Raw genomic sequence first — 23,318 nt, forward strand, 5'->3', positions numbered from 1 at the left:
GTTTCGTCTTGGCAGACTTTTACTCTTGTTTTTTTCTTTGATACTTTGTATTTTTCTGTTCAAATGATTTTAGCGTTTTAGATTTTGTTCCTGTTGACTTTATTTTAATACAATTTCTCAAATACAACCTGCTGCTCCCTCCTGCCTGCTTTTTGGGATCCACAACTGCCATCACCACCTCGCAAACCGTGGAAGTGGATGGATGTGCTTACAAGTTGATCACTGTGCCACCCTAATCTAAGACATGTTTTTAAAAGGTGGAAGGAAGCATGGTATGCCCAATAAGGCAAGAGCCAAAGTGTGAGCCCCAAAAATTGGGACTGTGAGACAGATATGAACCACTATTCCACTGTGTTATCTCGGTCTGTCACCAAGAATAAATACATCATCACAAAGCAAACTGCAGAATGTCATGTAGTGTCAAAGATGGTTTGCCTTAATACATCTTAATAAAGCAACACTAATTTGCTTATGTAAGCCTGATATTAAGAATGCTCATTCATATTTGTTCTCCAGACTTGACTATATTTACCCGATCACTGAACACAGAGGGCAGGTCAGGTCAGCCCCAACTACACATGCTACCCGTATGTGCAGTTGCCGCTGACCTGTCTTCATCAACATACCTGTGTGAACACCAAGCCAGGCTGGCCTACAATCTGGCAAGTCTGCAAAATGGACTGTAGGCCATTGGCAGCAGAGAGCTGGTGAGCAGGTATGACAGTGATGGTTTGAGGAACTGTGTGCACAGTGCCATTAAACTGTTTCCTCCTGGCCTCCTCAACTTCTTCTGGGGTCCAGCTGACACCGTGTTTCAGTCGCTGGGCTGAGAACCACACCTGGACATAGAAGTGCATTCAATCATTTTGTGGATTAACCTTGATCTTCTTCTCCGGATGATCTTTCTCAGCAGAGATGATTCAGCAATTGCCTTATAGTAGGGATGTCCCAACCATGCATTTTTTTTAAATCATCCGAATCCGAGTTTTTGGTTTTAAATAGCTGCTGATACAAAGTCCCGATGCATAAAGAAAAACTTAGCGTGCATTAGTTTTTCTCAAGTTAGGATTGCAACATACAAACAGACGTGCATCGATGAAAGGGTTTATTCAGCCGTCATTTGAAACCTTTTCACCGATGGACCACTCCTGTATGACTGAGAGCCTACAGAGACATACAGACGTGTATATATTTCAAATTGTATGTTATACTGTATGTCATTATATATGTATATTATATGAACCAATTTTACCAAATAAGAATCAATTAAATGTTTTGAAACTCTCTCAAAACACAGTTCCATAGGTTTTTTTTCTATGAAGTATTCCATTGGCCGATGTACATTTTGAACAACTCAAAGTGTGTATTGGTCCACCTACAACTTTTTTTTCCATGTCATTCTTTTTGAACTGAAACACATTATGGTTTAAAATGATCAAATCCAGGAACTCTAAGCATGATGTGAACACTTATTGAATGTTAACTTTGAACCGAATACATACATTAATATTCATGCGGAGGTTGCTTGATATAAATGTACAAGTATTTTTGGAGAACTCTTTGGGGAGGGAAATGGCACCTATTTAGTACAATTTCTCATGTAAGCTTGAAGATAGAATGAGGAAATCATCCGGTGGAGTGCATTTGATTTATTCGAAGCTCAACGACATACGCGTACAGCATTTTTAACTGCATAGGCTGAGGGGAAAAGCCGAAAGGAAAAGAAGGCTTGTAAAAGGCTAAAATTAAGAATCCAGGCAACTACATAGTTGTTGCGTACTTGCATGACATCTCACATCCAGAAACGACACTATTGGTTTTTACGATTTTCAAATGCAATCAGTAAGGAACAAGCATGCTTGTCACCAAATAATTTACATTCGTAAAACTTGTATTTGAAGTGAAGTCACTTGGACGGGTCATTGCAGTCACAAACCTGTCTGTCGCTCTTTCAACCTGTTTCACGTTCAGCGAGGAGGTTTCCTCATATCAGGGAGGGCAGACATATTTGGCAGTATCTTTCAGCTTGTCTCTACCTCCAATCTAGATTCAAAACCGCCATTCGGCCACTGCCTATAGGGGAGCTGAGCGCAGTGGGGAGACGTGCGTGTGTGTGTGTGTGCGTGTGCGTGTGTGTGTGTGTGTGTGTGCGCGCGCGTGCTCAGAGGTGCAGCTCTTACACTGAGACAAAAAAATGTTCTTTCACCAATACTGGATCTGTTGAAAAGCACGCGATTGGCCCCAATTTCTGATTACGTGATGGGATTGGGACATCCCTACCTTTTAACTACCTTAATTTGCTCTTCTGTGAACTGCGTCTGCCCTGCCAAACTGCTGATCTCAGCCATGGAGGGATAGGGAAACTTCTTGTAGATACTACCCAATAGAGGGTTGATGTCCATAGCTGCACTATAAGAGGGAATGCTGCTGAGAGGAATCAGCAATTGGGGTTGAGTTGATGTATTCTGCTGGGCCTGGAAAGCAGAAAGTACCTGAACAAAATAAGGAGGAGGAGTTACAATGCCACAAAACAAAAACATGTTTGGATGTTTGGACGTGTTTTGGACGTGTTGGGATGTTTTGGCGACTGCAAGGTATAAAACATGTATACAATCTATTACTAAAACATGTTCACACACTACCTGTGCCAGGCCAGGAGGAATAACAGTGGGATTTAGTATTGATGACTTCCTTGGCTGCTCCAAGGATTGGCTGACCAATTTTCCTACTCCAAGCTTCATGGAGTCATGAAGGAGCATCTCTAGAGAGGTTGTTGGTCCCAGAGGAGCTTCAATTGGCTGCTGCTCCGCTTCTAACTTGCCTTCGCCGCCCCCTTGAAAATATTCCACGGTTTCATCTGAAGTTTTAAGAGACACGGAAATCCTTTTGGGTTCAGATTTTGTCTTCATCCTCATGATTGGGGTCTTGCTTAGTGAGATGGCACCAGCACTAGTGGCATCGGCTCCGACTTCCTTGAGTGCATCACAATACTGATCCTTGCTCAGCTGGTCACAACCCTGACTCTCAGGGGGGGTCGCAGAGCTACAGTTTATAGATGGACTGAGTACCTCCAGGCTGTTGGACTCACCTACAAAGACAGACATGAGTTGAAACAATGAGGTCATGTTCAAAGAGGGTTTTGAGGTGACGAAGCAGGGCAGAATGGGCCAAAGCGCTTTTACCCGTATCTGGTGGTGTGGGAACAACCACAACTGTTTGATCCAGCTCCAATGACGTTTGGACTTCATCTACTGTCCCATCCAAACACTCTACTTTCGTTGTCCTTTCAGCTGTTGCTTCCAACTCATCAGAGGGTAGCACCATGCAAGGCGTGGTGGATTTTCGGCGGCTCGACATTGTCAAAAGTTGTTCTACTCAGGTAAAAGACAGTCTGAGACAGAATCGTCCAGTCTCACATGTCTCAAGATCCTGTGCTCACGTAGCAAGACACCTTCAATTTCTGGTGGAAGAAATTTGTCAGAAAAGGTTTGTTAGTCCTGTTTGGATGATTTAATTTTACTGTTCATATAATTTTACATCCATCCATTTTCTAATCCGCCAATGCTAACATGGGTGGGCGCCGTGTGTTCTGGAGACGATCCCATGTGTATTCGGGCAGTAGGCGGGGTACATACTGCATTGGTTGCAGAGAACACATACACACACTCACAATCACAATTACACCTCGGGACAATTTAGAGGGTTTAACCGAAACCAAGGGGTTCGACAGATGTCTTGGATGTTCACACGGACCCAATTCAACATGTCAATAAATTACACCGACTGCAGATTATTACATATTACATATATATTACACCACTTGTCCAATCAGTGCTGCGGGAAATTCAGTTCAATAGTCACCGTGTGAATGTCATGATAGTATATAGTGCATTTTATTTTTTTTGAAATTTGTTAATGGTAACTATTGTCAAGGGAAAAAATGTGGTCGGACGAATATGTATAACATGGATTGTCATGCATCACGGAATGTGACGGGACTCAGCGTCTTATCTGCATGATTCGTTATGCCGAGATGAGCAACTCTCGTCTCATACCAGCAAAACGTCTTGAATCCTATTTTTATGTTTTACCGATGAAGGGTTTGATGGATGTGCGAATGAACTGGTTGGGTTTGTTACCTCCAACAAGGCAAATAATCACTGATTTAGCGCATTGATGCCAAACTCCGGTCGTGGAGGGCCGCCATTTTGCATTCTTTCTATCTCTCTGTTGCAACACACCTGCAGAAGCCATGATATTGATTCTGTCCATTTGAATCGGGAGTAATGCAACACAGAGAGATGGAAAACGTGCAGTACAGGAGCCAACCAGTTTGACACCTATGATTCAGAGTTTGCAATTTACATGCATGTTTTAGATAGTGGGAGGAAATTGGTGGACCCGAAGAAACTCACACAGAAATGGGGACAACATGCAAACTCCACACAGGGATCAAACCCTGCACACTGACAAATACTTTTTGAATCTAACCACCCACTACAACACAGACTATGAGTTATCAGAACCCTCCAGCATAGGGCTAAACTATTACCAACAATCGTCGAAGGTAGAGAAAAGGAGTCAAAGCATGTCAGGAGTGCACTCACAAACTGTGGTTACCCTCAGTGGTCTTTAATTAACAAAGAATAGCGAATGAAACCCAAAATCCAGAAGATACTAAAAGGAAAGGAGCAGCAGTTCCTAACATTGCACGAGTTTCTGAAAAACTACAAAGGGTCCTTTGGCAACAGAATATTCCTACTTATTTCAAACCGAGGGTGGCCCGGTAGCCGAGTGGTTAGCACACCGGTTTCACAGTGCAGAGGTCGCCGGTTCGCGTCCCGGTCCTGCCTCCCTGTGTGGAGTTTGCATGTTCCCCCCGGACCCGCGTGGGTTTTCTCCAGGTCCTCCGGTTTCCTCCCACACTCCAAAAACATGCATGGCAGGCAGATTGACCACTCCAAATTGTCCGTAGGTGTGAGTGTGAGAGTGACTGTTGTATGTCTTTGTGTGCCCTGCGATTGGCTGGCAACCAATTCAGGGTGTCCCCCGCCTCGTGCCCGAAGACAGCTGAGATAGGCTCCAGCAACCCCCGCGACCCTAATGAGGAATAAGCGGTACGGAAAATGAGATGAGATGAGATTTCAAACCGATAAACACTTTCAGACAAAAAATCCATCTAAAAGATAGGATGCGAAATGAAAAAAGTCTTCTTCTTTTCCTTTCGGCTTTTCCCCTCACGGGTCGCCACAGCGAATCAATGTCCTCCATCTATCCTGGTTTTGTGCATCCTCTTCATTGCTCTGGACAGTTGACCCCAAGTACTTAAAATCCTCCACCTTCTTTATCACTTCTCCCTGTAGCATCACTCTTGCACTTGGATCCCTCTCATTCAAACACATATATTCCGTCTTGCTGCGACTGATCTTCATTCCTCTCCTTTCCAGGGCATATCTCCACATCTCTAGTTTCTCCGCCACCTGTTCTCGCTACAGATCACAATGTCATCTGCAAACATCATGGTCCAAGGAGATTCTTGTCTAACATCGTCTGTCAGCCTATCCATCACCATAGCGAACAAGAAGGGGCTCAGAGCTGACCCCTGGTGGAGTCCCACCTCCACCTTGAATTCCTCAGTCACACCGACAGCACACCTCACAACTGTCTTACAGTCATGATACATGTCTTGCACTGCTCTGACATACTTTTCCGTCACTCCAGACTTCCTCATGCAATGCCATAGCTCTTCTCTGGGCACCCTGTCATACGCTTTCTCCAGATCTACAAAGACACAATGCAATTCCTTCTGACCTTCTCTGTACTTCTCTATCAGCATTCTTAAAGCAAACACTGCATCTGTCGTACTCTTTTTTTCTTTTGCATGAAGCCATACTGCTGCTCACAAATGTTCACTTCTGCTCTTAGTCTAGCTTCAACTACACTTTCCCAGAGTTTCATTGTGTGGCTCATCAACTTTATTCCTCTGTAGTTAGTACAACTCTTCACATCTCCTTTGTTCTTAAAAATGGCCCATTATCTGTTGTGATAGTGTCAGGCAGACCCCATCGTGCGAAAAGAGAAGATAGGAAGTCTGTGACGACTTTGGTTGTGACTGACCCGGCCGGCAAGACCTCAGGCCACTTCGAGTGGAGGTCGTATGCTACCAGGAGGAATCGCTGGTGTTGAGGCATGGCATGGAGCTCACCGCAAATGACAACCTGGATTTGATTCCATGGGCGGGTCGGCCATGAAACGGGCTGCAACGGGCAAGCGGGGGGTTGGCCAGTCTTGCCGCTTGCGAGGCATGCTGAACAGTCCTTGACCATAGTTTCCACATCTCTGTCTATACCTGGCCACCAGACTAGGCCCCTACAGCGTTGCTTGACCCTCACAATACCCAGATGTCCCTCATGAACCATGGTCAGGATGTGGGGCCTCAAGGTGAGGGGAACCACAGTACAAAGGCCCCGAGCCACACAGACGTCGTTCCAACATGAGAGCTCACCCTTGACCCGGTGGAAGGGTGCAAGTTCCTCAGGGACCTTCGTGGGCCAGCCCTCTCGAATGAAAGTCCGGAGCTTTGTCAGTGTTGGGTCTTCCGTGGATGCTGCCTGCAGTTCTTGCAGTGACAGTCGATTGGAGGGGCGTCTGGAGCATTAGGATCAAACCGCGTTCAAAGGAATCCTGTTGAGTGTCCGATGTAGGGCTTGGGGTGGCACAGGAAAGTAAATCCGCCACCACATTGTCTCTTCCTGGTGTGAACTGGGTGGAGAAATTGTAATCCTGCAATCTCTCAGTCCACCTATACAACCGCAGCGGCTTATGCCCTGGCTCGGTTGTTGCCAACAAGGCTGTGAGAGCCTTGTGGTCAGTGCGGAGTGTAAAGTGACGGCGATACAGGTACATGTGCCACCTTTCACATGCCCACACACAGGCTAGGGCCTCCCTCTCCCCGACCGAGTACTTTTGCTCAGTTGAAGTGAGCGACCTCCACGCGAAGGCTATCGGGCGCTCCGTCCCGTGATGGAGCTGGGACAGCACAGCCCCAACCGAAGTGTTGGATGCGTCACAAGTTACGAATGTTCGGCTGTCTAGGTCAAAATGGGCGAGTACTGGTGGGGAGGTGAGCTGTGTCTTGAGTCGGCGAACAGCTGCAGAGCATGCTGGTGTCCATGACCAAAGGGTGTTCTGCTTTAGGAGGGCCGGAAGTGGCGTGGTCGTGTCGGAGTAGTTCGGGAAGAAACGCAAGTAGAAGGCTGTCATGCCCAGAAAAGAGGACAATTCTGCGGGGCATGAGGGTTCTGGCAGGTGCAGTATTGCTTCTACGTTTGAGTGTATTGGACTCAGGCCATCGGCGGTCAGGCGAAAACCCACAAACTCAATAGCCGATGCCGAAAAGATGCACTTCTCCCCATTTAGGGTGAGGTTGTGGCGAGCCAGCACATCCATCACCTTGGCGAGGTGGCCGTCATGTTGGTCACCCGATGCACCATGCACTACGATGTCATCCAGGTACACGACCACACCTGGGATGCCTGCAAAGATGGTGGCCATGATCTTTTGAAAGCAGCTGGGGGCAGAGCTGAGGCCAAAAGGCATCCGTGTGTAACGGAAAACCCCCATGTGCGTTACAAAGGCTGTAAGGTTGCGACTGTCTGGGTGCAGGGGAACCTGGAGGTAGCCTTGGCGCAGGTCCAGCTTTGTGAACACAGTTGATCCATGGAACTTGGCAGCTAACTCCTCTGCTGTGGGCAGTGGGTATTTGTCGGGGATCACTGCCTTGTTAATCCTTCTGAGGTCGACGCAGGGCCGCAAACCGCCTGTCTTTTTTTTCGCCGCCACCAGGTTTGAAATCCAAGGGGATGCGTCAATCCGCTCGATGATCCCAGCGTCAAGGAGTTTCTTTAACTCGGCTGCAATGTCGTCACGCAGCGCGAGGGGCAAACGGCGAAGGGGCTGGATCACGGGGGCCACGGTAGGGTCAAGAAGTGGTTGATGGTCGAAGGCAGTTATACAGCCCAACCCCATAAAGAGCGATGGCCAACGATGCTGCCAGGACGTAGTTACTGTCAGAATCGTGGCGCCCACATTATCAGTGATGGAAACCCCTAGTGCGCAAAACAAGTTGAAGCCCAAGAGGTTGGCGCCGTGACGGGACACTTGGAAAGTGAAAGCAGGAGAGTCCTTGAGCCATAGCGCACCGTGAAGGTGGCAGTGCCCACCATGCCAATCCTGGTGTGGCCGTAGACAAACAAGTCTTCGGCGTTGGCCTTGATCGGGAGCCGAGGAAATAGGCGCCGCACGGTAGACACGTTTAACAGCGACTTGGAGGCTGCAGTATCAAGCAGGAGTGGCAAACTCACTCCGTCCAGCTCTACTCTGCACCACTTAAATGGCTTGGCGCAGGAGCCCAGTGAGTGGATAGTGGTCCGACTCGACCCGCCCGGGGAGCGGGGTGATATGTTTGTCGACGTAGGGGCGGAGCGGCACATCCTGGAGAAGTGCTTCATCTTACCACAGCGTTGGCATCGTTGTCCGGTGGCCTTGCAAGCGGGCGCACGTGTGGCGTGCGAGGCAGACCCACAGTTGGCACAAGGCGTGTTGGCCCGTTGACGTCTGGCCACATTTATCTCGGCACCGTCGTATGTAGAGGTGGAGTCGTAGGTGGAGGTGGCTTCTGGGAGTGGCGAGGTTGGAGCAACAATCTGTGCCAATGCGGGAGAGTGTGAAGGTGTGGGTGGGTTCACAAGCCGAGCCGTTAGTTGTGCTGCGTTCTCCAATTGGAACGCCATCTCCACAGCCTTCGATAGTGGGAGGTCATCAGGCGACAATAGTAGTTTCTCCCGTAGCTTGGGATCAATTGTGTGCTCCGCTAGTTGATCCCTAATCATTTCCTCCTCCAAGCAGCCGAATTTACAGAGGGCCCCTAAACACCTCAAATCGGCCACGTAGTGGTGCATTGGCTCGCCCGTCTGTTGCAGTCTTTGACGAAAGGCAATCCGGCGGACAATCACGCTCTGAGGTGGGGCGAAATGTCGGGCCAATAAAGTTACACATTCCCCGTATGTCTGCGCGGGTCCAAGTGAGCGAAAAATGCACTGCCCCTCACTACCTAAGCTGTGTATTAGCATAGCCGTTCGCTGCTTGCCTCGTTTAGTCCGGTCGCTGTCAGATACGTCGTAAACGAGTCATACCAACGGGACCACGGGACTGGTGGCTCACCGGGGAGCGCGAGGAACGAGGGGAGGAGTGCTGCGTGGAAGTCCATCTTCGTCGCCAATGTTATGTCGGAGGAACCAGAGGAGACGACTTGTCTGTGCAAGGTATTTATTTCAACTAACATCATCTTAACTTGTTGCCGTCAACAACCCTGTTTTACGACACTGCCGCGATGTCATGTGGCAGTGTGGCATATACTACACCCCTGGTCCTCTTTTTTGGGACCAGTGCTTTGTGTTGTAAATAAATAATAATAAATCATCCTGCACGGACCTCTGTCTCTGTCGCGTTGCTGTCTGTAGCAGTGGCAGCCGTAGAATTAAATGGAAAGGTCTGGCGGTCGTGGTCGTAAGTACGGGTGGTCGTAACTCGCGCCGGTTGTAAATCAGGTGTTACCTGTGTGTGTGTGTGTGTGTATATATATATATATATATATATATATATATATATATATATATATATATATATATATATATATATATATATATATATATAGATGGAGGATACTGATTTGCTGCGGCGACCCCTTGAATGAATATAAGAAGAAGATATATACAGTAAAGTCTCGTTATATCGATATTCTCGGGAGTCGGAAAAAATATCGATATATATATACTATCGATATAACGAGACTTTATTATATATATATATATATATATATATATATATATATATATATATATATATATATGGTGAGTATAGTTTTTGCTTTTTTAAATGTTGCTGTGCCGATGACCATTTTGTGTTTGGGAGCCTTTTACTGAGCGAGTTGCTTGTTCTGTCGCCACAAAGGGACATAAGTCTTCTTGTGCCGGTCCCAAGCCCGGATAAATACAGAGGGTTGTGTCAGGAAGGGCATCCGACGTAAAAGCTCGGCCAAAACAAACATGCGGATCAAACCTCTAAAGATGGAGGACACTGAATGCTGTTTAGAAGAGTAAATAAATATCCAATTACTTGGCACAGTGTGTGTGAATTGCCACAGAATTCGAATTTTCTCATCATCACTTAGAAATACGCAAAGGGTTCGGATATTTGTAACAGTAATCGGGTTTGACGCGGTAGTTCTACCAAACCGGAACTACAATAAATGATTGTTAGCTCACAATACCAATCAAAACTAAGCAACACTACCTTTGTACGCTTATTAGTGGCCATAATATTCTGCAAGTGGATATATGCCAACTGTGTGTACTAACGTGATGGCGACAGCCGTGCATTTAGTGTAAAACAGGTGTGCACGTCTGTGCTAACTTCTCGTCAGATCAAGAGTACGTTCACAATAACCCTGGCGGAGACTATTTGTATTTAAATTGTGAGTCTCGGACAATCGGGGGCGAGCTCACGACATTAGCACGTTGTTTTGAGGAATTTAAGGGAATATTTTGAGTGTATATTTTTTGCAATGGGATATTTAGCATGTGTATGTGGGCCAACTAGCCAGTGCTAGGCGTCATGAAATGCTTTCAATGTCTGCTGGCTCACTTACTGCAACTACAGGAACGTATACGGGCGCAGTGTGGCTGCCAGGCTGTCGAGGCGAGGACTCATTTCCTGGGGGTCCTCGTAGAAGCTTTCGGCGTCTGTCTCACGAAGACTGCCCAACCAGTGGCTAACGATTCAACCAAAGCCGGGCCGAGACGGCGCGTACGGTCACTGGGCTCCCCTTGGTTCCCCGAAGCCGACGGTCGAAGGTATCAGCACAAACGGACCGGTCGAGCGGCTAGGACGCCCGTCTGCAGATGCTGGGAACATCGGCCATCGCTCAGTCTTCCGAGCGGGTCCTATGTCCATCGTGTAACGCTTCATTAATGAACACCAATGTTACGACTACTGGGTGTTTACGAGTGCTTCATTGGTTCGCTGACCTAATTCTGAAATTTTGACAGCGTTTTTTTTAAACAATGATCAGCGTCATTATTCAATATGTGACGTCATTCCTCGGCGACTTTTGTTGTTCTCAAAATGTAATAATATATATTTACATGTAGATATATCGGTTTATATTTGTGAGAACATTGTCATTCTGGTTAGCTTTTCAGAGTGAAATAAATGTGTTCGTTTTGTTAAGTGCAAATTAAGAAGCTGCATTACGTCTCGGTTGCAGTGCCAGAATGTCCTTACATGACCTATGAGGGTAGCACGAGAAGCAACGCGTGGCCAGATCTGACATTGCACTTTTTTCAATATGCCCAGCCTTAAATTATTCAGTTGGTTATAACGGGGCGGACTACTAAATAGTTTTATATACAACGTTTTGCTATTGTATTCCTGTGGGTAACCCATGAGTAAACCAACCACCATGTATAATCACATAATCATTCGCTGAATTTGCACCTACATATTTCTCAAACAGATCAACATTTTGTCAACACACAATCATATGAATTCAAGAGCAAAAAAAACATTTTCCAGACAAAATCAATTAAAACAGTGCAATTTTTCCCAAAGTTGTTGGAAAAAAAGACATTTTATTAATAAAGAGGAATCATTTTAAATAGAATCAAGAAATAATACAAAGATTTATTTCATGCACAAAAAGTAGAACAAAACCACATACTGTAATTTTCACAGGTGATGGTGCTAACCATGATCTCTTAAGCATTATGTGTGTGATTCAAACTGGAAAATGTCAATTCCTGGAGAGCTGTCAACAGAAATCATTGACCTCTTGCTCCAACTCCTATTGCAAGAAAATATCGAAAGAGGAATTAGTAATAACTACAACCCAGTTACTCAACACTGACAACATTTGTCGTTCAAAATGTACTTACTCCTATCCTGGACTATAGTGTCATCAATTATAAGGATTACTAAATGAAATACCAACCCTGATTAATGCATCTTTATGATGGGCTTTTCTGTGTCTGTAGACGCTTTGGCAGAGGAGAGCGTAGAGTTTCTCCAACTTGTGCACCTCATAGCCATCAGTCTTAGTCACAATGTTTTCCAATAGCTCCTTGATAAAAATAAAATCAAAATGATGCGGGCAAAATTTCAAATTTACCAAGTGTGGAAGTAATAAAGGTTATCCCAGTTAATCTTTAAAGTCATGGCACATAAGTGTCAAGAGCAGCAATGGGTACCCAACCTTTAATTTGTCCCTGTCCACTACCAGTGAAGGTTGTTCCTGGTCACCAATTTGCGGAGGTTTTTCCATTTCAATCTGCTGCTGGTCAACAGTGTTCTTTGAGGGCCGGGTCATGAGCCTCACACTTTTCTCTACGACATAAAAAACACAGAACCACATGGAAAAACATGAATGTAGCTTGGAGTGAAGAAACACAATGATGCTTCTGTGGAAAGCAATGAAGTCATCCATATTTTCTGAGAACCACAGCGCCGAACCCAAACCTGAGTCTTTATCTCCTCTGAGGGCTCCTGAGTGCTCTGTGCTGGCATTGTCTATGATAACCACTTCCATTGGTTCAGGCTCTTGTCCTGCCCTCTTGTGCTGTGTTACGTTTCGGTTGCATGTTTGACCAGAACCTGTGTCCAGCTTTCCATGGTTATGTTCTTCAATGCTCTTTGAGGTGTGACCCACTGGGTTCTGTGCTGTAACTTCTAAATCAGACTGATCTTTGTTTGCGGTTTTGTTTTGTGTGCGGTCCTCAGCACTGCTTTCTTCTCTTTCAGTCTGAACACCATCATTTAAAGTAGATTTAACCACTTGAACAACCTCTTTGTCATCTTCATCATCGAGCTCTGTGGTCATTCCTTTCTCTATCTCAGTTTCTTCATCTGCATCGTCATCGTCCGTGCCAAAGTGGAGATCCTCTTTGGCGACGTGAGACGAGGATACCTTCTTTGAAAAGAAGCCAGAGGACCATCGATTCTTCCTACGTTTCTTCCTTTGCACTGGAGGATCAAACAATGATTTGTTGCAATTTAATGTTACTCATTTTCAAAAATACCTACCTGCGCTTTTAGGTGTATTATGTGCAGAGGAAGATGTACTTGGAGTGAGCACCGTTGGGGCTTTGACCAGCTCTCTTTGTGGCGTCTTCTCAGGCATCTTATTTGCCTCCGTCAGAATTTCGGCCTGTTTGGGTAGGACATGGTAAAAGGATGGAGTATACTGTGCAGTGGAGTAACCTGTGAACAAACACAAGTTAAAGGTGAAAATAAATTAGAAAACAGACTTTCGCTGATGAATATCCTGTCACTAAATAATGTCAATGCTCAGTTTAAACTGGGATAAACAAAGTTGGGTCAATCCAGTTGCTTGGAAAGATATATTGCTCACTCAGACATGCGCACACACACCTCTATTGATGCGTGAATCTTTGATTTCATCACACATCTTCTCAAAATTTTCATCCAATTCATGTCGTATGATGGCATGCACAGTGTCTTTAAGTGCGCAGGCCCTATGACGAATCTGGCGGTCTGTAAGAAAAAGTCAGTAAACAATAGGAATGTATGCAGTCTAATGAGTCCTTTTTAGTCCAACAACACAATGTGTACCTGAGGGGTCCCTGTCTGGGTTGTACTCAAGTGCATTCTGCCAAATGAGATCGACATCTTCAAGAAAGTCTTTGACCGTGACATACTGATGGAGGTCAATATTTGAAAGCACAGTTGACAAGTCCATAGGCTTCTTTATCACAGCAGCATAATCTGGAACCTAGGTACAATGAGAGTACAAACAGCACAAGCCTTGATACAAGTTCGATAGCGTTAAAAGCTTACTTTGGCGACCCCTAGTGTGAAAGCCAAACTTCACATTAATGTCACTAACAAAGTATTTGCGTGATTTGGAATTCACAGATAATTCTTAATAACAGATCAATTACCACCTCTTCCAAATCCACAGGCTTTGTAAAAGCCTTGAAGCGTTTATCCTGGGACAGGCGGTTGGTGACATCCCGCAAGAATAGGCGGAGCTCTCTGAGGGTGTCTTCCTCTTGTCCTGCTAGTTTTATGGCCTCTTGCTCGGCCAGCTGACGTGGCGGTGGCGGAGGAGCAATAGGAAGCACCTCCAAGGAGTGGGGTGCTTTTAGGGAAAGTGAAGTTTTGTTTCAATGTAAAATTCAATAATGCACCCCCCCCCCCCAAAAAAAAAAAAAAAAAAAAAAAAAGGAGAGCTTGTCTCACTGGATTTGTTTTTCGAGGCAGGAGCTTTGGCAGCCTGATTTAGTATCAGGTCCTCAAAGAAATTTCTCCTTTCCCGGCTGCTGGGGGCTGGGACATGGTAAACCTCCCCATAGCACATCTTAAACAACTCCTGAACCTGCACAGAAAACATTGTGATGTGAAGGACCTTTCTTTCAGACCAAACAGTGTTATCTTCTCTTCATTTTAGTAAATAGACCACTTGTAGATCCCCGGGTCGCATGGGTGCATTATGTGGGAGGGATCAATCCATGGCTACCAACTTCTCCCTTAGAACTACAGTACTGTAAAGCAGTAGACAAAGCTGCAATTGTATTTTTTTCCTCTTCAATATTACTTGACTCTCCTTACATGGACCACATTCGACTGAGAAATGACACTAAAGATAAAATGTCATTGATATTTTGGTAGATGTGCGCAATGCTTGTATCTAAGGATGACACCGTGAGGACATTTGTGGTTATTTGCTCAGTCCAACACTGCGAGCAAGACGAATCCACTGAACAAATGTGTTGTTTTCCTCACATGTGAAGTCATGTGCGGTAGCATAACACTCAGCAAATCATCACCAATGTAACACAATCTTGAAACGGGCAATTGTTTCTCAAGCTCAAAAGTGACAGCAACTCAGTTAAATATCAATCAATCATTCAAAATCAAATCACACACACACACACACACACACACACACACACACACACACACACACACACACACACACACACACACACACACACACACACACACACACACACACACACACACACATATATATATATATATATATATATATATATATATATATATATATATATATATATATATATATATATATATATATATATATATATATATATATATATACAGTAAAGTCTCATTATATCGATATTCAAGGGAGTCCGAAAAAATATCGATATAACCGGGACTATCGATATATCCGACCCTGTTTGCATGTAATTTTCTCCGTGCGTGCATAGAAATAGTATCGATATAACCGGGACTATCGATATATCCGATATCGATATAACGAGACTTTACTGTGTGTGTGTGTGTGTGTATATATATATATATATATATATATATATATATATATATATATATATATATATATATATATATATATATATATATATATAGTGAGACCTCAATTTACAAACACCTTATCTTACAAACTTTTCATCTTACAAACATCAAATTTATGAAAATTAAACCTTATAATAAGCACTATTTTCATAATACACACCCACCACGGCTGGCGGAGTGATCTTCGGCGGAAGCACGCGACCGAACAGCACCAGAGGTTAAGTTACCAACAGTCCTTATGGAAGGTGACTCTCCTTTCATAAGCCATCAACGACCATCAAAAAGGTAAATGTGTGTGTATATATAACATTTACACATTACCTTCCTTACAGTACTGTATTTAGCCTGTGCAGTCCCTATTAGTTTCAAAGTAAAGTATTAAAACAAAATTACAGTAAAAAAAGAACCTAGATTTTCTTTCTTCAATCAACAATTTTCGTCTTTCTTGCCCATCTGAATCTTTTCCTGTGCATTGTGACAAATGCATGTTTTGCAATTACATCAACATTTGAGCCTCGAAATTCCATTAGAACAGTAAAAGCACAAGGCACACCCGTTGTTTTGTCACATTAGGATTAAAGCCTTTTAAACAATGCCAATGATGTACTGACATCCAAAAAGTTTTTGTTTCTGAGTCACACATGCGCAGCGGATCTCTCCAAGTGGGTTATTTTTGGTGACCTGTCGAAACCAAACATGGTTTCCCTGATCTTCATACCTCAAAACTGAGTTCAGAGTACTGTAGACTGCAGGTAGCGAGTAGCAGGATAGGAGCAAAGGCAGGGAGGGAGCCAAGTAGGCTGAGGAAAGTGGCTTTTAATGCAGGACCGACTGTCTCCCACCATTGTCCAATATGAGGGATGTATAGGACACTGGGAGAGGTCCGCTTGGCCTCGACAAAAATCTGCAGAGCATGATATTGTGGCATGAACAAATGTTTCAATCAATATATTACATCAGAAATGTAAAACCACTGACAAAATTGTCCTGAGAATTGGCTATCCCTATTTTATTTGATGAGACAGAAAACTAATGATACCATCAAATTTCCAAGGAGAATTTTTTTAAAGAATGGCTGGAAATTAAAGGATTAATCAAAAAAAAATACCTGTATCAACCTACAAGCAATACTACAACAAAAAAAGCTGACATTTCAAAGGGGCTTGCTTTTAACAGAGGCTTTAGGGGTATAGTTGCACATTAAGTTACAAACATAATTCTGTGAGCCTGTTTGTGATTTGAAACGGTCATAAATTAAGGTAATTATTGGACATTAAATTGAATAGAAATGCAATGTCCGGCCACTAAATTTATCATTATTTTTTTCAACCAGTGTGTTTAAAAATAAACAATGCAATACAGAAACATGTGAAACCACACTATGAAGAAATAATAAAACAAATGCTTCTTAACTTTAAAGGACAACCTACGTCACTTTTGTTTCTTAACTGACATTAGAAAAACGTTTTATAGCATCTAAAACACCCAAAACACGCAGTATGATATTTTTATTCAAATGCAAAACACCAATAAAAATGACTTAAAGTGTCCAAAATCTGCAAAAAATTGAGCTGCGAATTGGGCATTTTCAGAAATTCCCGCCCCCAGTTGGTGACGTCACGCCAAGATGCCTTGCAATGCTGGAGAATCAAAACAATGGCTTCAGATTCGGAGAATATGCTTTCTTGTTACACATCCAGTTATGAATATGATTCAAATAGTTCTGAAGAGGAAAGCATACATGTTTGCGTCTGTGTAAGCACTCAGTCGTACAGGAGTGGTACACCGATGAAAAGGTTTCTTCAGCCATCATCTGTACTTCTTTAAAAGGTGTCGGACGTTTTGCTTCTTATCCAAGTGCTAAAGTCTGTCACAGCTATGATAGGTCCCTACTGAGAGCAGGGACCTATCATAGCAGAGTCCGGCACCGCCATGTCTGGACAGTAGGGATATATATATAGGGCCTAAACTACCAGTAAGACTTTAGTTTGCTGACGAAGTTTCTTGGATAAGAAGCGAAACATCCGACACCTTCAAAGAAGTACAGATGACGGCTTTTCATCGATACATGTTTGCAATCGATGAAAGAATTTATTCTGTGCCATTTTGAGGCAACATTGGGCACAAAATGGCCACCGAGCTGTTGTGAGGAATGAATCAGCCAGTTTCCACAGGCTGATAAATTCCTTCCATGGAGCTTGGATGCCCTCTTCTGGCGGCTTTTGGATGCAACACGAGGTTTTCAGACCAAACAAGTACAGCAAAATACATTGACGTGATGGAAGGACTGCTACAATGTGTCTTTTTTTCGGTCAGGGGCGTTCCTTTAGTGACGTAATGTACGGACTTGTCACCAACTCAAAAACAAGACTTGAATATTCAGCGCGAATCTTAAAACGTAAACTATAGCTATATGCGGTGGAATCTTATTAAAATACACTCAGTTGAAGTCATTTGAAGTTTTTTACAAATTATGGACACAACTTGTCTGGAGACGTCGGTTGTCCTTTAAGGCTACTTCCAAAATAGCATAGCATTGTAATTCATTACCGTCCACATGATGTGCCAGCTGACAGATTTAAAATGTGGCATCCATGGAAAAACCAGCGACACCATTTCATGCTCTCTATCGCAGGTGTTTTTTTACTCTGTGTTTTGTCAAGAACTCCACTCCGACTGGTGAACACTCATAACGATCTATGTTGTCTGTCTGTATCTATCTTGCAATGCAAATTCACTTATTATGGTCCTTGTATCAATGTATGATTGAAGGAATGAAATTAACCTAATCAGAATTATTGACATCTGTATTTTGATGGAATCATTTATGAACTCACACTCAGTGATTGACTTGTAACAGTGTTCTGACCAACCTGTGCACAAGTCTCTTCTGGTGCAGTGGCACTGGCTCCAAACAGTACTGCCATGTCTAATGTGTAAACTGTGAAATTTTCAAGACAGTGGAGAACAGCAGGAGCAAGATGTGAACTTTGACCTGAGCCGGGACGACCCTCCAAAAGGAGCCTGGGACGGTAAGAGGTTGGGTGGCTCAACACACTTCTGTGCAGAGATTGACAAAGGAAAAGATGGGATCAGCATTTTAAGAGTTGATCAAATCACAATTTGATATCATTATTAAACCTTTCAATGCTGAGAATTTCCCTTGAGACAGTCTTCTTTTGAGGTGTCTGTCCACTAGATCGCTCCTCATCTTCACTAAACAAGAGGTCATCGTCAGACACACAAGACTGATCTGGAAACAGACATTCAGTTCTGAATACTGACCGATCAAAGACATTTGACATTCTAAAATGTACCATACCTTGTGTCCTCTTCCTTTTTAAGCCCAGTTCAGCATGAGGGAACACTTTGCTGACAGTGTGGAGGATCTCCTGCAGGGCAGCGCTCAGTAATGGACGTATTGCAGGCATCAGAGCCTTGGCTGGTGACACTACAGCCCTAATGATTACATTCAGCATCAGAATTATACCCATACGTGTATGAATTTACTTAATTCTTTTTTGCTGCTCATCATTACTCTTAAGAATTACATTCCATACATGTATGTATCTGCTTAATAATTCTGGTTTGCTGCTCATTATTACTCTATTCGATACCAAGGATGTCAAACTCATCGTTTGCCTCGGGCCACATTGCAGTTCCAGCTTCCTCTCGGGGACCATTATGAATTTGAGGAAGCCATTACACCAGGGATGGGCAAACTACGGCCCGCGGGCCACATTAGGCTTTTTAATCCGGCCCGCCGAACTTGTCCAAATTATAGTAAAAAGTGTCTGAAACTCGTGACAAAAAGGTTGCCTGCCCCGTTTTTCACAACTTGAAACACGATAAGACCATCGTCACAAAGTATTAAGTTTTTTTATATTAATTAAGGCTGTACCTACCACAAATGTTACCTTGCTTAATTTACGGTAAATGTCCAAGGCTGCAGATTGCGCTGCAGTAGTCATTTATCACCATGGTGTACAATGCAATGTTTGCATTGCTTGCTACAAGCCACTCAGCCCCTTTCATAACTCTCACGTACACTTTACAGTCACGGTTTGATATAAATCTACATTTTTTAGCATCACACATGTTGTTAGCTTCTTTTGAATCTTTCTTCTGGGCTGAGGTTCTGTGCATCTATTTTGGAAAATGATATGCAAATGCACAACCTTATAACGCTTGCGAAAGTCCGGAAGAAAGAAGCAGACTTCTGATTGGCTGCCGTGCCGAGTATGCAAATTTCAACTGCAGGTAGCCTATGTCTGTGTGCTTGGCGACGGTACACGTGCACTGTTTGCGCCTGAAGGCGAGGGTGTCCGTGGCGAGTTTGTAGAGCACGCAGTCAGGACAATCCATCCATGATTTAGCGGAGTTTAAGGTATTATTGAGCTTGAATATTTCGTTGTGGAATAATATGTTTTGAATGTTGAAAGTGATTCAATTTTTCAATAAATGTTGATTTCTTAACTTTGCACCGTCGATTGAAACTTATTAAAAACAGACGCAATCTTGATAAATCACAGTGCATGTTATTTTAATCTATTTCCATTTCCTCCTCCCAGTATCTGCGAAATAGTCTGTAAATGCCATATCTTGCATATTCCTTGAGACAAATTTATTAATTGATCAGGGATATGTTTCACATTTGAAAGACAGTTAATAAATTGGGTTGTAGTGTTCTTACTGTGCTATGAGGTTTGTACACACTACGTTTAAAGGACAACCGGCACCATTTTTTTGTTTCCTACTGACATCAGAAAAACGTTTTATAGCATCTAAAATACCCAAAACACGCAGGCTGCTATTTTTAGTCAAATGAAAAACACCAATAAAAATGACTTCAAAAAGAATCCGGAAATTGCCAGTTTCAGAAGGTCCCACCCCTAATTTTGTGACATCACGCCAAGATGTCTTGCCTTGCTCGAGAATCAAAATAATGGCTTCGGATTCGGAGAAGATGCTTTCTTGTTACTCATCCAGTTATGAATATGATTCAAATAATTCTGAAGAGGAAAGCATAAATGTTTGCAATTGATTAAAGGAGTCCTCCCATGTCAATTTTAGCCGTCAATGACAACAATGCAGCACCCAGAAAATGCAGAAGATGGGGCCCAAGCTCCGTTGGAAATGGGCTGATTTGTCTGCTGGGAATTTGTGTCAACTAGTATCAAATAGTAGTCTTGGTGCAACACACAAGGATTCACCATCACATTATGTGTTTTCCTTCTAATTTTGCCATCAACACGAAGTTTTCAGACCAAACAAAGTACCGCAAAATGCATTGTGTGTCACTTTTTCGGTCAGGGGCGGTCTAAACGTGACGTCACATGGGGATCGTCATCAACTTGAAAACAAGACTTCATGAATATTCAGCGCGAGTCTTAAAACGTAAACTATAGCTATATGCTGTGGAATCTTTGTAAAATACGCCCAGTCGAAGTCATTTGAAGTGATTTTATACATTATGGACATAACTTGTTGGGAGGCGTCGGTTGTCCTTTAATTCTTTAGGTTTAGTATTTCCGGCCCAAACACTCCCTCCAAATGCTCCTGGCCCGGCCGCTCTGTCAAATTTTAGAACGCATTGCGGCCCGCGAGTCAAAAAGTTTGCCCACCCCTGCATTAGACTCTAATGGCTTCCTCAAACCTTCTAATGATTAAAATGTTTCGCCCCTCCACATATTACATACAGAGCGTCGATGAGAAGGTTTCTTCATCTGTCGTCTGTACTTTTTTTGAAGGTGTCGGACGGAGGCTTCGTCAGGGAACTAAAGTCTTACTGGTCGTATCGGCCCTATTTATATATCCCTACTGTCCAGATATGGCGGCGCCGGACACAGCTATGATAGGTCCCTACTCTCAGGTTGGGGGGGAGCAGAGGACCAGTCCCTGTGGCCCCACTGATTGTTCCTACATTCCTGACTAACGATTCCTGACTAACGACTGGCCTGTTTGCCCCACTGCCTCCGATATCACCTCATCAGCATTATGAATGTTTCCTAACCTGTGTTGCCTAAGCAGGCTATTGTATGAACGATCCAAATTGAACCTCACCCCACCAGACCGGTTTAATGAAGGATTTAGTTGTTTTATGAGAATCGCTTCTTTTACTCCCCTTTCAAACCATCTATGTTTTTTCGCTAAGATTTTAACCTCATTGTCGTCAAATGAGTGGTTGCTAGCTTTTAGGTGCAAATGTACTGCCAATTGAGGCCCACTAGTATTATTCCTGCGATGTTGATAAAGTCTTTTTTTGTGAATTTGTTGAGTATCGCCAATGTACTGCTCTTTACAATGTATTCATTCTTACAATGTATTGTTTTTCATTTGGCAGCCTATCTTTTGGATGCACTAATTTTTGCCTTAATGTTTTTATTGGTTTGAAATAAGTAGGAATTTTGTGTTGACAAAGGACTCTTTGTAGTTTTTTAGAAACTCCTGCAATGTAAGGTACTGCTACTCCTCTCTTTTTTGTATCTTGAAAATTTTTGGTTTCATTCCCTATTCTTTCTTTCTGACATTTGTTGAATGACCACTGAGGGTACCCACAGTTAGTGAGTGCTCTGATGTTTTGTCAGAATGTCAGAAAGAAAGAATAGGGAATGAAACCAAAAATTCTCAAGATACAAAAAGGAGAGTAGCAGTACCTTACATTGCAGGAGTTTCTAAAAAAACAAGTCCTTTGGCAACATAAAATTCCTACTTATTTCAAACCGATAAACATGTTAAGGCAAAAATTAGTGCATCCAAAAGATAGGCTGCAAAATGAAAAACAAAGTAACGTAGTTTATTCGATACATTGTAAGAATGAAAATTGTAAATAGCAGTACATTGAGGAGACTCAACACATTCTCAAAAAATACTAGTGGGCCTCAATCGGCAGTACATTTGCACCTAAAAGCTAGCAACCATTCATTTGACGACAATGAGGTTAAAATCTTAGCGAAAGAACAGATGGTTTGAAAGGGGAGTAAAAGAAGCGATTCTCATAAAACAACTAAATCCTTCATTAAACCGGTCTGGTGGGGTGAGGTTCAATTTGGATCGTTCATACAATAGCGTTAGGCAAAACAGGTTAGGCAACATTTGTAATGCTGATGAGGTGATACCGGAGGGAGTGGGGCAAACAGGCCAGTCGTTAGTCAGGAATGTAGGAACAATCAGCGGGGACACAGGGAGTGGTCCTCTGCTCCCCCCAACCTGAGAGTAGGGACCTATCATAGCTGTGTCCGGCGCTGCCATGTCTGGACATTAGGGATATATAAATAGGGCCGATACGACCAGTAAGACTTTAGTTCCCTGACGAAGCGTCTTGGATAGGAGGCGAAACGTCCGACACCTTCAAAAAAAGTAGATGACGGCTGAAGAAACCTTCTCATCGATGGACCACTCCTGTACGACTGAGAGCTTACACAGACATACATACAGAGCGCACAACAAATTGATACTTTTCAAATCTGAAGTCAATAATAATGAGTTATTGTGGTACAGATGACGGCTGAAGAAACCTCATCGATGGACCACTCCTGTACGACAGAGTTTACACAGACTACATACAGAGCGCACAACAAATTGATACTTTTCAAATCTGAAGTCAATAAAAATGACTGTTATTGTGGTTTACATACGAAATTTTGACATTTTGGTTCGGACTTTAGCAATCATGGAATTTCACAAGTTTGTTGGTTTCGCGGGCCGAATAAAATGTTGAGGCGGGCCATATTTGGCCTTGACTTTGACACCTGTGTTCTATAGACAAAAATTTATATGCTTCGAACAATAAAGCATTTTTGGGGTTGATCGGTGATCAGTGAGTTAACAATCACAAATCTGATCACAAAATGCTACGCTAATATTTGAACATTGTGTGTTTTGCTTGTGTATTTTGTGTA

At 43.3% G+C, this 23,318-nt stretch overlaps 2 protein-coding genes across 10 annotated transcripts in view; both read right to left on the minus strand.

Annotated features, from left to right (window-relative positions):
• Positions 1-599: 599 nt before the first annotated feature.
• LOC148896246 (zinc fingers and homeoboxes protein 1-like) lies at positions 600-11,539 on the minus strand. 2 transcript variants are annotated; one of them, XM_088999705.1, is made up of 5 exons: positions 10,709-11,539; positions 3,183-3,460; positions 2,643-3,088; positions 2,281-2,492; positions 600-839 (listed from the first exon to the last, which is right to left on the minus strand). In XM_088999705.1, the coding sequence occupies exons 2-5, from the start codon at positions 3,355-3,357 to the stop codon at positions 815-817; spliced, it is 858 nt and encodes a 285-aa protein (XP_088855831.1). In that variant the 5' UTR covers positions 3,358-3,460; positions 10,709-11,539; the 3' UTR covers positions 600-814. The 2 variants fall into 2 exon arrangements, with proteins under 2 accessions (XP_088855831.1, XP_088855830.1); XM_088999704.1 differs by having other exon boundaries at positions 603-839; positions 2,292-2,492.
• Positions 11,540-11,670: 131 nt separating this feature from the next.
• Positions 11,671-23,318, minus strand: part of atad2 (ATPase family AAA domain containing 2) — a 29,815-nt gene continuing 18,167 nt past the window's right edge. For 2 of the 8 annotated variants that reach the window (XM_088999698.1, XM_088999696.1), the window contains exons 17-28: positions 18,740-18,876; positions 18,559-18,670; positions 18,291-18,477; positions 16,136-16,321; positions 14,317-14,452; positions 14,019-14,215; positions 13,687-13,846; positions 13,486-13,608; positions 13,138-13,314; positions 12,311-13,077; positions 12,050-12,178; positions 11,671-11,902 (exon numbers count right to left, since the gene is read on the minus strand). In XM_088999698.1, coding sequence (XP_088855824.1) covers positions 11,870-11,902; positions 12,050-12,178; positions 12,311-13,077; positions 13,138-13,314; positions 13,486-13,608; positions 13,687-13,846; positions 14,019-14,215; positions 14,317-14,452; positions 16,136-16,321; positions 18,291-18,477; positions 18,559-18,670; positions 18,740-18,876 — 2,344 coding nt within the window. In that variant the 3' untranslated portion in view covers positions 11,671-11,869. Of the gene's footprint in view, positions 11,903-12,049; positions 12,179-12,310; positions 13,078-13,137; positions 13,315-13,485; positions 13,609-13,686; positions 13,847-14,015; positions 14,216-14,316; positions 14,453-16,135; positions 16,322-18,290; positions 18,478-18,558; positions 18,671-18,739; positions 18,877-23,318 lie in introns of all 8 variants that reach the window. The other 6 variants (XM_088999697.1, XM_088999695.1, XM_088999701.1 and 3 more) reach the window with 5 other exon arrangements.

This window comes from Hippocampus bargibanti, linkage group LG06 (assembly GCF_051943395.1).
Source record: "Hippocampus bargibanti isolate YZ-2025 linkage group LG06, ASM5194339v1, whole genome shotgun sequence".
In the NCBI taxonomy this organism is placed as follows: Eukaryota; Metazoa; Chordata; class Actinopteri; order Syngnathiformes; family Syngnathidae; genus Hippocampus; species Hippocampus bargibanti.